The 15,110-nt window shown below is 34.3% G+C and overlaps 1 protein-coding gene across 3 annotated transcripts in view; it reads right to left on the reverse strand.

Annotated features, from left to right (window-relative positions):
• The window catches only part of USP32 (ubiquitin specific peptidase 32), a 242,267-nt gene that overhangs the window by 116,017 nt on the left and 111,140 nt on the right, over nt 1-15,110 (reverse strand). For all 3 annotated transcript variants that reach the window (XM_051994086.1, XM_051994085.1, XM_051994084.1), the window contains exon 5: nt 11,097-11,256. In XM_051994086.1, coding sequence (XP_051850046.1) covers nt 11,097-11,256 — 160 coding nt within the window. The remainder of the gene's footprint in view (nt 1-11,096; nt 11,257-15,110) is intronic.

Genomic DNA, 15,110 nt, shown 5'->3' on the forward strand with positions numbered 1-15,110 from the left:
AATGGAATAAAATTCACTGGGTAATTTATTTACCAGTTAAGGAATTTCATACTTATTCAGAGAATGTTTTTTTAAAATTATAAATTCTTATGCAGCAAAGAAAACAAATGTATAATTTTATTTTGTAGGAATAGTACTGGAATATCATAGAGATGTAATAAAATCTCTAGGGGAGACAGTAATAATTTCAAGGTCCCCTGACCTTAGAGGGCTTCTGTTCCAACTATCAAACAAATCACTGATTCTATACCTTTTGGCATTGGAATCTGTGATCCTGAGGCCCTCGGATCTAAGAATGAAATTGTTCTGGTTTTTGTTTTTTTTCCCCCTGAGGCAATTGGGGTTAAGTGACTTGCCCAGGGTCCCACAGCTAGGAAGTGTTAAGTATGGGAGACCAGATTTGAACTCCCGTTATCCTGACTTCTGGGCTGGTGCTCTATCCAGCCCCTAGAAAGATATTGTTCTATCAATGATTGTAGAATGCTTCTGGCTTGGGAATATAAGAACAATATATAATGTAATATATGTATATAATATTATATAGAATGATATATAATAACAATATTTCTTCCCTTAAAGTTTAGGAAAGATATATTATACATCTTAGCAGATTATAAAAATTTTGAGAGGAATGATTAAGACATTTGGCAATTAGTCATTTTAAGATGGCAAGAAAAATTCCTGGAACTTTGGGAAATTCCAGGAATTTACCCCATTCTGAAAGAAAAGAAAATGAAAAAAACACACTAGGTAAATAGCAACTTTTTGCTAACCCTTCCTTGACTTCTATCTTGTCTGGAGACCCTCTTCTGCTCCTTGGGAAAGCACCCTAGAAAGTATTAAAGGACCCTCTCCACTCCACTCCCTACAGTGATTTTGAGTGTATTTCAGTTGTGGGAATTGCTAACAAGATCAATATGAGCCCAAGGCCTTCTCTGCTAACTCTTCTAATCTCAGAATTGTAGGGAAATCCAAATTCTGCCTCACCTATAGAAATAGGGAAAGCAATAAAACCCAAATACCTCCTCAAACCAGTTTTGGGGAAGTGAGGGTAAGATCCAATGGTCAGCATTTCCTGAAGCTGACACCTAAAACAACCATCAATGAGAGATCCTGGTACTAGTCACCCCAGCCTTCAACAGAAATTCTGTCTGGAATTTTCTAGGAAGAATTTGGTTAACCCTGGCACCACCTAGCATTGCAATGTAAGATGAGAAAGTCAGTCAGCCTCTGCATTTGGTAAGACCACCATTCTGTTTCAGTTGTGGATATGTATTAGCCATGTAATTTCTGGTAAATTATTTTATCTCTCCTCAGTTTTCTTATTTGTAAAGAAAAATAATAGTTGTTTTGTGAACATCACATGATGCCAAAAGTATTTAGCATAAAATATGCTATATAAATGTTAAATGCTTTATTGGATACAATTATTTCATAAATGACAACTTTATGGATTTTTTTAAAGATATGACCAACAGATAAATGATTTCTATGTGTGTGTAAAGTAATTTGGAAATTTATTCTGAAATATGGTAATAAAAGCAATTTTAAGCCCACTAAATGGATAGGTAAATTACGCTGATAGTGTTAACAGAAAAGTTTGGGAACTTTAGGAAAACAGAAAATCAATTTGCTACTACTTTAAAAACTCTGGCTATAAACAGCCTGCTTTAGAGTTATGTGAAGTCAAAACTTTTTAGGGCCCTGTTAATAAAAACTGGCACCTTAACTTTTTTCTTGGCTCACAAAATAGAAATTATTTTCATGAATTGGAAAATAACCAAATTTCAATTCAATTTGTCTAGGACATTTAATCAGAATCTAGGGAAATCTCATTCATTAAAGTTAAGTCAATTTGAAATCTGTTCTATCTCAATTTTAAGAATTGTCTTGTTTTCTCTCTAAAACAAAAGAAAAACTTAAGGAAATATAAACTACGGCTAAGCCTATTTGTTATTAAGACTAAGTTATTTGGAGTTACTGTCATCATGTTAAATCTAAAATTGGTAATTATTGTGTGTGGAACAAGAGGGATGAGTTGAAAGCCTTATCGCTCACCTCCAAGTTATGAGATGTGCAATACCTTTTCCCCCTTCACAAAGCATGTGCAACACCTTTTCCCCCTTCACAAAGTCTACTCCAGCAGATGTGACTTAAGGAACATTCCTCTTGACAACCCAGATAGTGAATGGTTTATAGATGGATCCAGCTTTATTGAAAATGAGTAAAGAAAGGCAGGCTATTCTGTGGTGACCCTCAATAGCACCCTGGAGGCTAAGCCATTCCTTCCCCCTTTTCCTCCCCCCCACTTCCGCCCAAGAAGCTGAGCTCATTTTACTAAAACTTTGGAACTGGGGAAGGGAATGAGAGTGAACATTTATACAGACTCCAAATGTGTTTTTTGTATTTTGAATGCTCATGGGGTTATATGGAAAAAAAAAATTAAAGTAAACTTTTGACAGCAAAAATTTCTCCTATTAAATATGCAAGAGAAATTCTACAACTATTGCAAGTTGTCCACAGACCTAGAAAGGTTTCAGTTATGTTTTGTAAAGGATACCTGAAGAGGAATTCACTAAATGCCAAGGGGAACAGGCTTGCAGATTTAGCTGCCAGTGCTACTGCCAATTTGCCCCTGACCATGGCACCTTTAATTCTCCAACTCCCCACACCCTTTTCCCCTCTGAGTGGTTTCAAACAACCTCAGGCCAGTTTCTAATCCCAGAGACAAGCCAGGGGGAATTTTTTTTTGGCCTGTGCAACTCTTGGAAGAGCTACAATGGCCCAACCCTCACTTTTCAAATGACTGAAAAGGCTTTGAGGCATTTAAGATTACTTCTCTCCATCCTGCCTGGGGGCCTTAGGCCTTAATAATCTGGGCAGGTAGGGAAAATGAATCACATCCTCAACCGAGTCCTCACTAAACTATACCTGGAGAGAATTGGGTGAAGAATCTCCCATTAGGAAGGCCTATATAAGGTTGAAATGGACAAATGGCCCTCCTTTCCGCCTCGGTCCAGCAGAAGAAAGTTTGCTCAACTAGATTGGGGGACTTCTTTGGCACTTCAAAGGGCCAGCTCAACAATGCTCTTAAAGGTGGTACCAGGAGGGGAGGATGGTAGTCGAAACCAATCTATGTTAAAATATCTGCCCCACTGTGTGATTCTCCTGTAAAACCCCCATCCTCCTGTTGTAAAATGAGAATCACAGATTAAAATGTAACAAGCCAACAGAAATGCTTATAAGGCTGTCTTTAGTTCTGTAAGGGACAGAATTCGATCAGAACTCCAGCTGAGATAGGTACAAAATAAATTCTAAACTTTCCTCATTGCGGCTGTCTTGAATTTTATTGTCTGGGCTATTTCAAGATCATTGTGACTACTCCAAATTCAATCAAACTTGAAGGTTTTCCCCAGCTGGACTCATGTTTCTAGAATTAAAATTGCTATTCCTGTTACTTCTCTCTCAGACATTCTTGAACATTCCTGTGAACCTGTAGGGAACCTGAAACTACTCTTCCACAGCACTCCTGTAAACACACCAGATAGAGACAGGTGTACCTTAAACAACTCCAAGGATGAGAGCTTTGCTCCTAGCATTTTTCTCTCCAACTCTCTCCATGTCAATCTGTGGGGAGATAACTCCTTAGTCTTTAGTCAGGCTAGGAAGCTCATGGGCAGTGGGGTCATTCAGGATTGTTGAGTTTGCCCTCAACACTGTCAAGGCAGCCCACACATGTATTATTTGCAAAAACCTTATTCCCAAATGTCACCATCTCCACCCTGGATGCCACCCCCATTTGTACTAGCTAACCCCCCTTCTCTCCCCCTCCCCCCACGGAAATAACTTTAGTCTGACTATCCCCTGTTTTCTTGCCAGAAAGATTCTAATAATAACTGTGGGATATCCATTCCAAAATCATTCTGGCAAACTCACTCAGTGCTTCTATACTACCTTCCTTGAAGCTTATTCATAACCTCCTGAAAACTAACATTCCTATTGGTAGATTTATTTCCTCCAGACTCCAAACTATGCACTTCCAACTATTTATTCATCCTAAGTACCATTGGATAACTGATTCTGATACCCAGCACCCCTCTGAATGTGTTGCCACCATCTTCAAGTCACGTGTCTTCCCTCCTCAGTCTAGACCCCAACTAGGCAGGGACAGCTCTCTACACCCTTTCTCAGTATGAACACCTCCAGAAGATGAGATCTCCCTCCCTTTGTCCTAAATGAATTTGGGGTACAAACTACTTGAGAGGGGAAATGATAGAATATAGCTTCTAGGAAAGGCAGCAAGTTTTAAGGTCCCCTGACCTTAGGGTGCTTCTGTATTAGCAATTTATCAGTGATTCTAAATCTTCTGGCTTTGGAATCTGTGATGTTGAATCTCTATGATCTAAGAATGCTATTGTTCTGCCAATGATTGTAAAAACTATAGGCCATAAAATTAACATGTCAAAGACATGAATTGGATAAATTTGTCTCATTGCTCCAAGTTCTTTGCTAAATTCTCCTGGAATTTAGAGTGTTTCAATTGGCGCTACAATTGCAATAAACTTTGCCCCTTGACTTGGATATGGGCTCAAGCCTGTACATTCTTTTGAGATACCTCACAACACAGTCTGTGATCCCAAACTTTTGGGGTCCCTTCCGAACCTCAACAATAAGTCAGAAAAGTGAATTCCTTATTTAGACATTAAAACAAATATAGGAAATGAAGTATACACTAATATACTTTATCCAAAGTACTGTTTTACTGTAACAAAACTCAAATATTACCAGTCACAAATGAATCTATATTTCATAAAATCTGTTAATTTTGAAAATTTGAAAAATATTTTCCCTGATTCCTAAAATTATAAAGAAAAAGTCACAAGTTTTTACTAACATAGGTAATTTCTGAGGAATGACATGGAATTAAACACCAGAGCCCATTCAATAAGTCTCAAGTTTCAAGAGCACATTCAACCATTCAGATCCCTTGTTGACATTTATTATTTTATTATTGGCAAATAAGCAATGCTTCAAAAATTCAGCCAAAATTAAAGTAAATCAAGAATTTACAGAAGAGAGAGGTAATGAAAAGCAATAATTTAGAGATAGCTGGAAAAAAAGAATTGCTAAAGTTAATTTACAAAAGGGCTTAAGGACAATGGTTTGCCACCACTATACATCTGGTCTTTTTGTTTTTGAGTTACTCCTAAAAGATTAAAAAACCAAAAACAGTATATGCCAATCAATACCAACCACTCTCTTCTATTAAACAGGTGATTCTCTGGTAGTGAGAAGAGACAGGGAAGAGTCTCAAAATTGAGAGAGAAAAAGGACAGAAAAGTGAAAGGACTATTTAACATGGTTTAAAGCAAAGGTAGGAAAAAGAACAAGCTCTAAAACAATTATATCACAAATAAAAGAAAAAACAAGAAAACAAAAAAGAATTATGACTCATGTCAAAGATTATAGAAGATAAAAGGGTACTGATTCCAACATTTGAACGTAGCATTAGAGTGGTCATGTCAAAAGCATTGTAATCCCAAGTATCAAATATATAGAGAAGCAGCCTTTCTATAAAACTGGATTAAAACAAGCAATGACAGATAACAAACATAAGGGACTATTTTGCAAACTTTAAATGTTTATTGTTAGTAACAACCATGTTAAGGTAAGCTATAGATACCAAAAAAAAAAATAAGTAAAAAATGTACATTTTTTATTACTACAATATATGCTCCTGAACATAAATTTCCATTACGTTGTAAAGTTTGACCAATTACCTAAACTGTTTTTATGAGAATTACAATTATACAAGAGAAAAGTGAAAAAGGTATATTGATGGAAAAGGCCAAGAACTTGAGATCTACATCCATATATATACACAGACCTTTTATTCTACTTTTAGCCAGGAGTCAAGAGCATGTCTCAGATTCATCTTTTAAGAAAAAATTTACAAACACACACACACACACACACACACAAACACACAGATATGTTTAGCTAAATGGTATATGTATTTATAAATATACATACACATATCTATATACGGCATAATTATAAAGTTAATAAATAGAAATATATACAAAATAGTTTGGGCAGGGAAGGTATTAACACTTGGGAAATCAGGAAAAGCTTCATGCCAAAGACAATGCTTAAAGAGAGACACCAAAGACAATGCTTAAAGATGGAACATCATATATGAAGAACAAGTTGGATAGTACTACTGACTGAAGAATGTGTGTAAAAAGACTGGAAGTATAAATAGAATTGATATCACAAAAGCTTAACACACCAAAACAGAGGGGATTATATATATATTTTTGGAGGAAATAGGAAGCCTCTGAAATTGAATAAGTAGGGGTGGGTGTCACATGGTCAGATTTGACATGAATGAAATGAAGTATTTAAGGAACTTTGATAACAGTATGCTGGATAGCTTAGAGTGGGAAGAGGACCAATTAGGAGTTTCTTGCAATAAACTAGGCATATAATGATGAAATAAGGTGGTAATTATGTGAGTGAAGAGAACATATTACATTCAAAAGATATGGTAAAGGTAGAAATGGCAAAATTTGGAAAATGGATATATGGGATATAGAAATTCAAGATAATTTTGAGAATGTGAGGAGGGAGGCTAAGAAAAAAGGCAGTTTTATAGGTTTTCCAAGCTTTAATAAAAAAAAAAAAAAAAAAAAAGATGAGATAAAATTGAGCACAGTGCCTTGTTTCATACTGAGTATTCTTGTGAGAAAACATTTTCAATTAATTTCTTTCAAATACTTTTACATAAGTAGGATTATATGTGTCTATGTGAAAATAAGATATTTTATAAAATCCTTGGATTTATACAGTGCCTATTATGTGGCAGGCATTGTGCTAAATACTTTACAAATATTATCTCATTTAATCTTCACAACTCTGGGAGGCACTATTATTATTCCCATTGGAAAGTTGAGGAAACTGAGGTAAACAAAAATTAAATAACTTGCCCAAGATCATAGTAAGTGAAGGGAGGGAGAGGGAAAAAAAGAGAGAGGGGGAAGGGAAGGAAAGAAGGAGAGAGGGAAGGGGAGAAGGGTGTATGAAAGACTACAAACACATATCCACTACTTCTTAAAAATTCTTAGAAAGGTTTTCTGTATGAAATAATTTTAACATTCACATTTATAATGAATATAAATTCATTATAAACAAGAACATTGTTTTTAAAAATCCATAACATCAAACTATCTAACTATATAAAATTAAACTGAAAAGGTAGGATTTATAACAATAAAAAACTTTTCTTGTAATGAAAGTTTGGTTAAGCTTATTAGCTCAAGTCTGTGTACCTCAAACCTTTGATTTAAGTTTAACTTTAGTGTAATAATGCATAAATATTTGATTAAAATGAAAAGTATACTAAAAGCAGTTCTTAAAGTTCTGAATTCACAAGAATGAAACATAGACAATGTCATGAAAAACCCTAAAACAATAGCAAATCAAATCAGCAAATTATTCTAAATTTGTTCTAAAATGGCTACACTACTATTCTATGTGATTTATGTAAAAAAAAAAAAAAAAACCCAGAATTTTACTTAAAATGACAGTGTGCTTAATTAACTATGACTAACTATGACTTTAAAATTTATTCCATAATTCTACATAGAGGTATGATTAAAACTAGCAGTCCTCTAACATAATTGTTATTTACAAATGAAAAATTCTTATTCTTTTATGCTTCTTAGATGTCTTGGCTCATTAAACAACTTTAAATGGAGTCACTGATGCTTAACAATAGATATTTTCTATTTCTAAATTAGCGAATACCATCCTTTATATTTAATCACAGCAAATTTATACCCTTCTTTATTTGTGGAGAATGTCTATTGCTGAATGATCATATCTTCAAAGTGAGCTTAAAAATCAAGCTGCATAAGTGTGCTAATAATCTGATCACCATCTTTAAAATGCTACCTTTATCTTGATATTTCTATAAGAAGTAATCTTGTAAACAAAAAAAAAATTTTTTTTTAATAATGAGGCCTATCTTTTCAATATTAAGTGATTCAGGCCAATTCCAATAGATTTATGATAGAGAGCAAGAGGACCATGGGGACTCAATGTGGATCACAATACTGTATTTTCAATTTTTATTGTTGTTTGCTTCTTTTCTCATTTTTAATTATTTACCTCTATTTTGTAGGTGAAGAAACCAAGACAGAGAGGTTAAGTGGCTTGCCCAGGCTCACATAGCTAGTAAACCTATCTGAGACAGGATTTGAATACAGGACTTCCCGACTCTAGTAATCTTTCAGGAATGTCAACAAGTTACCTGGGATAGATCCCTAGGGGGCACTACTATATATCAGAGACCAGAGATGACAACACTTTTCAGTAGAATAGTGCTTACATGTATAGAAAAATGGGGAGAGATGTGAGAGAGATGATGTAGTGTTACAGACTATACATATATGGAGGGGGGAAAAGGGAAGAGGTGAAGATGACAGAGAGTTTTCAATCCTGATGACAAAAATAGTAGTTTGAAAGAGAGGCAGGTCAGAAGTAAGAAAACATAACAATAATATCTATCATGTGGATCTTAACCAATCCATACCTGTTTATTGTCCACCATTCACTCCATCCCACCTAAAATTCAAAGGTGAGAGCTGGAGTTCTAACTCCTCAGGCACAAAGTTTCCCAAAGCAGAGGCCATATAAGAACTGTTTATGCCCTCCTCAGCCTGAATAGGGAGACACAAGGGAGATATGCTGGCCTAGGAGATGGCAAGGAAGAAAGGACAGCTTTTCCCAATGGAAGATGCACAGCTGCTCTTGTGGATAAACAAGCCAGTAGCAGTCAAGTCCCTATTCTGAGGGACTAAAATACAGGCAAGAATGGGAAGGTTGCAAACTTGCAGGATAGAGGGAAAGAAGAACATGGGGACAAGTCAGGGGATAAAGATAGATGTGGCTGGGTTTGGACAAGCTCCAAATCTGGGAATTCAAATAGCAGTAGTAATGTGACCTGCCTTTTTATCCTCTAGCAGGCTGTCACATGAACCTTGGGTTTAGGTCATAATCCTCAGAATTTGCAGACCAGTGATCTAAAAAGTGACATTAAAAAACTTAGTTGATCCACCTGAAAATATCTTAAGAAAACAGAAATGAAGTCTAGTAAAGCTCAAATGTGAAATTAAGAGGTAAAACTAGACAAATGCATGTGTGAAAACTAATCAATTAGGGATATCAACTACCGTATTATGTGAGAAAAAGAAAAGAGTTAATACAAAACAGACAATTTTCTTGCATCTCTCTTCTATAAAACTTAAGTAATTTATAACCAACCTTCTATATTTCACACTTGCATGAAAATTTTAAATTCTGAATCAAGGTACTGGAAAAATAATGAAAGTTCCTCCAACCTTAAACAATATTTATTTTTAATCAATAAATTAATTTACTCTTATTTTTACATAATGTTTATCTCAGTACATACATATTGCTTTAATTTTTCTCTAGATGCTCTATTGCAAAAATACAGGACATCATCTGTGACCTCCTCCTGCTTCTCTTCTCTGCATCTGATGATCTTTTAACATTGTCCCCCATTATTTCCTTCTTTACACCATTCTCTGATGAAGAAATGGTGGTTCTTCTTTGTCAAAGCAAAACTTTATATGGAACCCACTGACACCATTCCTTCCTATCTCTTCAAGTCAATTGTTTCCAAAATCAATTAACCCTTGTTTCTCTCTTGAATCTTCAAACTTCTCTTGCCCAATAGTTCCTTCCTTGCTGCCTATAAACATGCCTAACTCTCCACTCTCCTTTATAAACATTCTAGAGGCCTTGCCATGCACCTTTTATTCAAGAAACCAGTGTATATCTCTCCATCTTTTTTAAAAGGCCAAACTCCATTTAGAAAAGAAAAAGAAAGAGAAAAAAAAAAAAGGGAAAGGAAAAGGAAAAGAAAGGAAAGGATATCAACTTTTCTTGTCTCTACTTCCTAACCTTTCATCATTTTCTCAATCTTTTCAATCTGACTTTTGATCTCATCAATTCAACTTAATTTTGGATCTTATTATTTCATATCCTTCTGTTTTCATGCTTTTGTTCATATCTGAAATGCAATTCCATTTCTTAGAATCAGTGTCACTTTTGTCTTTAAATCTCAAACATTTGTGTCCTCAGTCCTGAACATATAGTAATGGCTTAATAAATGTTTGCTGATTGATTGGTATTTAGACTAAATTTTTCTGAGTTCCAAACCCTAGCCTGAAATTATTCTAACATTTTTAAAAACACTACCACATTCTTAACTTCAGGAGAAATCAGACTTTGATATAATTAAGATACAGATTTCATTGATAATTTTGAAAATGTCACCTAAAAAATACCTTACTGGGAACAATATTCTTTATGTCTATTTCTTTTTGTTTATAAAAGCAAACCTCCAAAAATTAATGTATTTCCCAAACCCAGAGATTAAATTCCAAAGGGCAAGAAGTACTTGCATTCCAATCCTTAATGTATCTATAAAATCAGCTAGACTTCCCTTAAGATTTCATGTCATTTTTAATGAGTTTAGAGACATTAATATAGAAAAGTTTGTGAAGAACTTAGAAGAAACTTGCAGATCCTACATTTACATTAGATCACAAACACCACTTATTCAGATAATGCACACTCATACTCTGATTAAGCATAGGAAAACATGAATACAAGCAAATGTTTCCAACCCATCTATCATAGGAAAATCAATAGATGTGCCTGTCCATCCCCAAGAGAGTGGTAGTAATGAATGGAGAAAGGAGATAAACCAAAGTGACTGTATTTCTATTTCAAAAAAAAGGAACCCAAAGATAAGCAAAAATATGTCACTACTATATAGGCCTGAAATTGAGTCAGATAAGAAATCCATCACTCTCTCAGAACAATGTTTGACTGCCAAAAATCTGACCAAAGACACAAATCAAATTGCAACCAGCCAAATCAATATCACTAAGACCCTAAGTTTCTAAAAACTGTAAAATGTGTATCAGTAATACAGGTAGCAATGCAGGAAATGATCAGGGACAAAAAAAAAAAAAAAAGAACAAATAACATTTGCTTACAATGTGTGACTCCAGCCAGAGTTTGGTAGAAAGTAGGGGTATCACTATCATCAGTGAGAGTAACATAAACACCTCCAGACAGTAGCCATCGGGAAAAAGTGAAAGCATCTTTATTTTGTAGCAGCCAGTTTCTAAACTTCTCATAGTTGACTTTTTCACCCTGAAATAAGAATAAGAATAAATGGACTATGGGAAAAAATTATAAACTACAGAACATATACATTTTATTCTTCCAAATTAAGGTACATTACAGCACATTAAAAATTACAGAGGACAGAGTACTGGACATATGGTCAGAAAGACCTGAATTTAAATTCTGCTTTAAATACTAGCTATGCAATCCTGGGGCAAGTCATTTTAGCCACTACTAACTTCAGTTTCTACATCTGTCAAATGGAAACAATAATAACACCTAACTCATGGGTATTTTGAAGATCAAATGGGGCAACAAAAGTAAAGTATTTTGCAAACCTTAAAGTGCTATTTAAATATTAGTTATTATAACTATAAAAACATATAAACAAAACAGTATGTAAGACGCAAAGAAAGATCATCAACATGTGGAATCAAGGAAGGCTTCTGGGAAGAAGCGGCTTTTGAGAAAAACCTTGAAAAATTTTAATAGGTGTAAAAACAGGGAAGGAGGGACTTGGATTCCCAGCACCGTGAGTAATATGAACTAAAGCATGAGGATAAAGAAATTGGAAATTATGTGTTTAAGGAATGATACCTTTTGGCGGGAGCACAATGTATATGAATAGTATGAAAAGGGGGATTGGGAAACAAATTTGGACTTTTATCATCTCTAATAAATTAATAAATACCATTCATTCTACAACCACAGTATCATGAAGCTATATCCTTTTTTCTATTCTAAGACAATTGGTATATTGAGAATTCTCATTACTAATTGTCTGGATTACAGAACCAATCCCCTAATGTGTCTTCTTACCTCTACTCTATACTAATTACCTATACTAATTTATCATTCACACCACCCACAGTAATATTCCCCTACCAAAAATATGATCATAATACTTTTTTACTTACTTAAAAATATTTATTGATTATTGCCTAAGTTTCAATAACTTTGTCTGATAGGAAAGGTTCACTATTATATGGAGTGATTCTACCAGTTCTACCAGTACTATATAGAGCCTTATTTCACACAAATTCCAAGAAAGTATTCTAAATCCTAGCCCAACTTGGCTATCCTCTGTCCCCTGAAGAAATTTGTATTCCAGTCAACTCACAAGTTAAGCCAAGAATCAGCCCAAAATTATCAACCTACCACCCAAAGTCACTTGCTAGAAATAAAATAATAAACAACAGTAAAATGATTTTGTTTATCATATTCCATATTTTAGAATACTTTCTTCTCTCCTCCCCAATTCACTGACTTCCTACTATCCTGAAAGGTCTTTTTAAAAATGAAGTGAAATGCTACCTCTCCTACAAAGATTTGATTTTTTAAAGTTGTTAGTGGTTTCATGTAGCTTTTTGTTTTTCACCTCTCATAATTTTTCATAAACTTTTTAATACTGTGATTATTTGTCTTTATTCCCTATTCTCTTACCCAAGTTCCATGAGGGCTGAGACAGTGTCTTCTATGAATTGTGTCTCCATGCAGAATAGGTTCTTTATAATATTTCTAGAATTAAATTGAACTGTGCATATTCAATCAATCATATATGCATTATTAAACAACTACAATATACAAGGTTGTGCTAGAAGCTAAGAGTAAAAAGTCAAAAAGGAAACCATACTTTTTAAGATATAAAGGAATAAAAGAATTTTACCTAAATAGCAATTAGAGTAAGTTCTCAACTTACTAATAAGTTGTATTCCAAAAACTTATTTATATACTAGTACTGTGGGCATATTTTTTATATAGAAAAAACACGATACATGATGAACAGATTTCTTATTTGTCCTATAACAACCTATTTAGCACATAATGTCATTGACAAAAGTAAAAAAAAAGTTGAGATCCACAACACTGGAGTACCTAAACTGCTAAAAAAATCCATTGAAATTTTTTTTTCCATTCTAAAAACAGGATCACCTTTTGCTATTTTCATTAATTTCCTTTGAACATATAATTAACTTAAATAGTGAAAAAGTTAATAATATGTCATCCTTATCCACCTACCAGACTTAATAAGAATAAGAACAGAAAGTGTCATATACAGCATACTCCCTCACATATAGTAGTCACTCAAATTATTGCTGAGTTCAAATTGACAGATTTTTACTGACAATGCAAGTCTTATTAAACCTGATGAATTGCTTAAATATAGTGAAAATGTTTAAAAATTATATGTATTTGCAATACACACATTAAAAAGCTAATATATGTCAGGCACTATGCTAAAGCACTAGGGGAAATAAATATAAAAATATAGTCCATCAAGGAACTTTCAATCTTTTTGATATAATTATTGTTAGATAAAAATCAAAGACTAAGGAATTGAGAACTAGAAGATAATGGGACCAAATGTTTTCATTCACCTTGCTGGCTCTCCTTCAGGCCTGAAATTCTTTCCCCCTGCTGCCTAGACTTCATTCAAGTGTCAGTTAAAAGACTTCTGCATGAAGCCATTTCTGATATTCCTTAGTGCTAAGGACTTTTTTCCTGAGATCATCTCCAATGTATCTGGTGTATATATATATATATATATTGTACATAAATGCTTGCATGTCCCTGCTACCACCTGTCCTCTGATACAATCAACAAATTATGAGCTTCTTGAAGGAAGTGACAATATTTGTCTTTATATCCCTAAGGCTCAGCACAGTGTCTGGCATGGAAGTATGTAGATAATAAATGCTTGTACACTTAATTTCATTTTACACATAAGGAAACTGAAGCTTAAAGAATAAATGACCAGTCCAAAATTAAGTGATCGACTAAGCAGCTGAAGTTTTTTATTTTAAGTACATTAGATGGTGAAGCTAGGATACTTTGATAACTGTCAATTTAACATATTAATAAGATAGACATACTTTCTTTCTCCTAAATGACAAACTGCTCGAGGAAAATAAGTATGTCAAAAGTTGGACAAATATTATCTAAAAGGTATTATGTGATACTTATTCTTCAGGGTTCTAAGGACAGAGTTATTGGAACTATGTCTTTCCTCTATATCTACACCAATCCCTTCCCTTCTCCTAACGATTTCTGTGATGGGCACAACTATTTTTCCATGCATCCAGATTTCAAATCTAGGAGTCATACCCAACTTTTCACTCTAAGTCATCTCTCTTATATCCAAATGATAGTGATATCTTATAAATTCCTACTTCCACAATATCCTTCAATTCATAACCTTCACTCCACCCACAAGGCTACCAACAAAGATGAAGATTCAATTCAGCTAGCTTGGACTATTACAAAGGCCTTCCTCCTAACTCCTCTCTCCTTGTTGTAGCCTGTCCTATATATATATCCTCCAGATAGCTTCCACATTGATATTCCTAAACAGGTCTGATCATATCAATTCCATAGGAAAGAATCTTCTGAAGCTCCTAAATATCTCTAAGGTAAATTGCCAACCCCTCAGCTTGGCACTTTTAAAGCCTTTTACAATCTGCCTGAGGAACATTATTTTTGGTTTGCTCATTTCACTACTTCCTGGGAAAAAAATTACAATTATTATTAACTGGAATGACTACAAATTTATGTTACACAATCTCAACTAGGCACTCAATGGCACAAAACAATCTTTCTAATTCCAATATCCACAGAGGTTCTTCCAAATCTTTTGATTCCACTACCCCCACTCTCTCAGATAAGAATCTTAGCCCAAGTTTAAAAAAAAAAAAAATTGAAGCCATCACTGAAAGTTTCTTTCTTTCCCTTATTCCTTATTTCGTGTCACTCACCTTTTCCTTCTTCACTCTGGTCTCACATAAAGAAGTAGTCTTATTTTATAACACAGCCTACTTCTATTTGTATAAGTGATCCCATTCTATCACACCTCCTACATCAAAGAAGCCCCACCCCCAATCATG

Source organism: Antechinus flavipes, chromosome 4, assembly GCF_016432865.1.
Source record: "Antechinus flavipes isolate AdamAnt ecotype Samford, QLD, Australia chromosome 4, AdamAnt_v2, whole genome shotgun sequence".
Taxonomy (NCBI): Eukaryota; Metazoa; Chordata; class Mammalia; order Dasyuromorphia; family Dasyuridae; genus Antechinus; species Antechinus flavipes.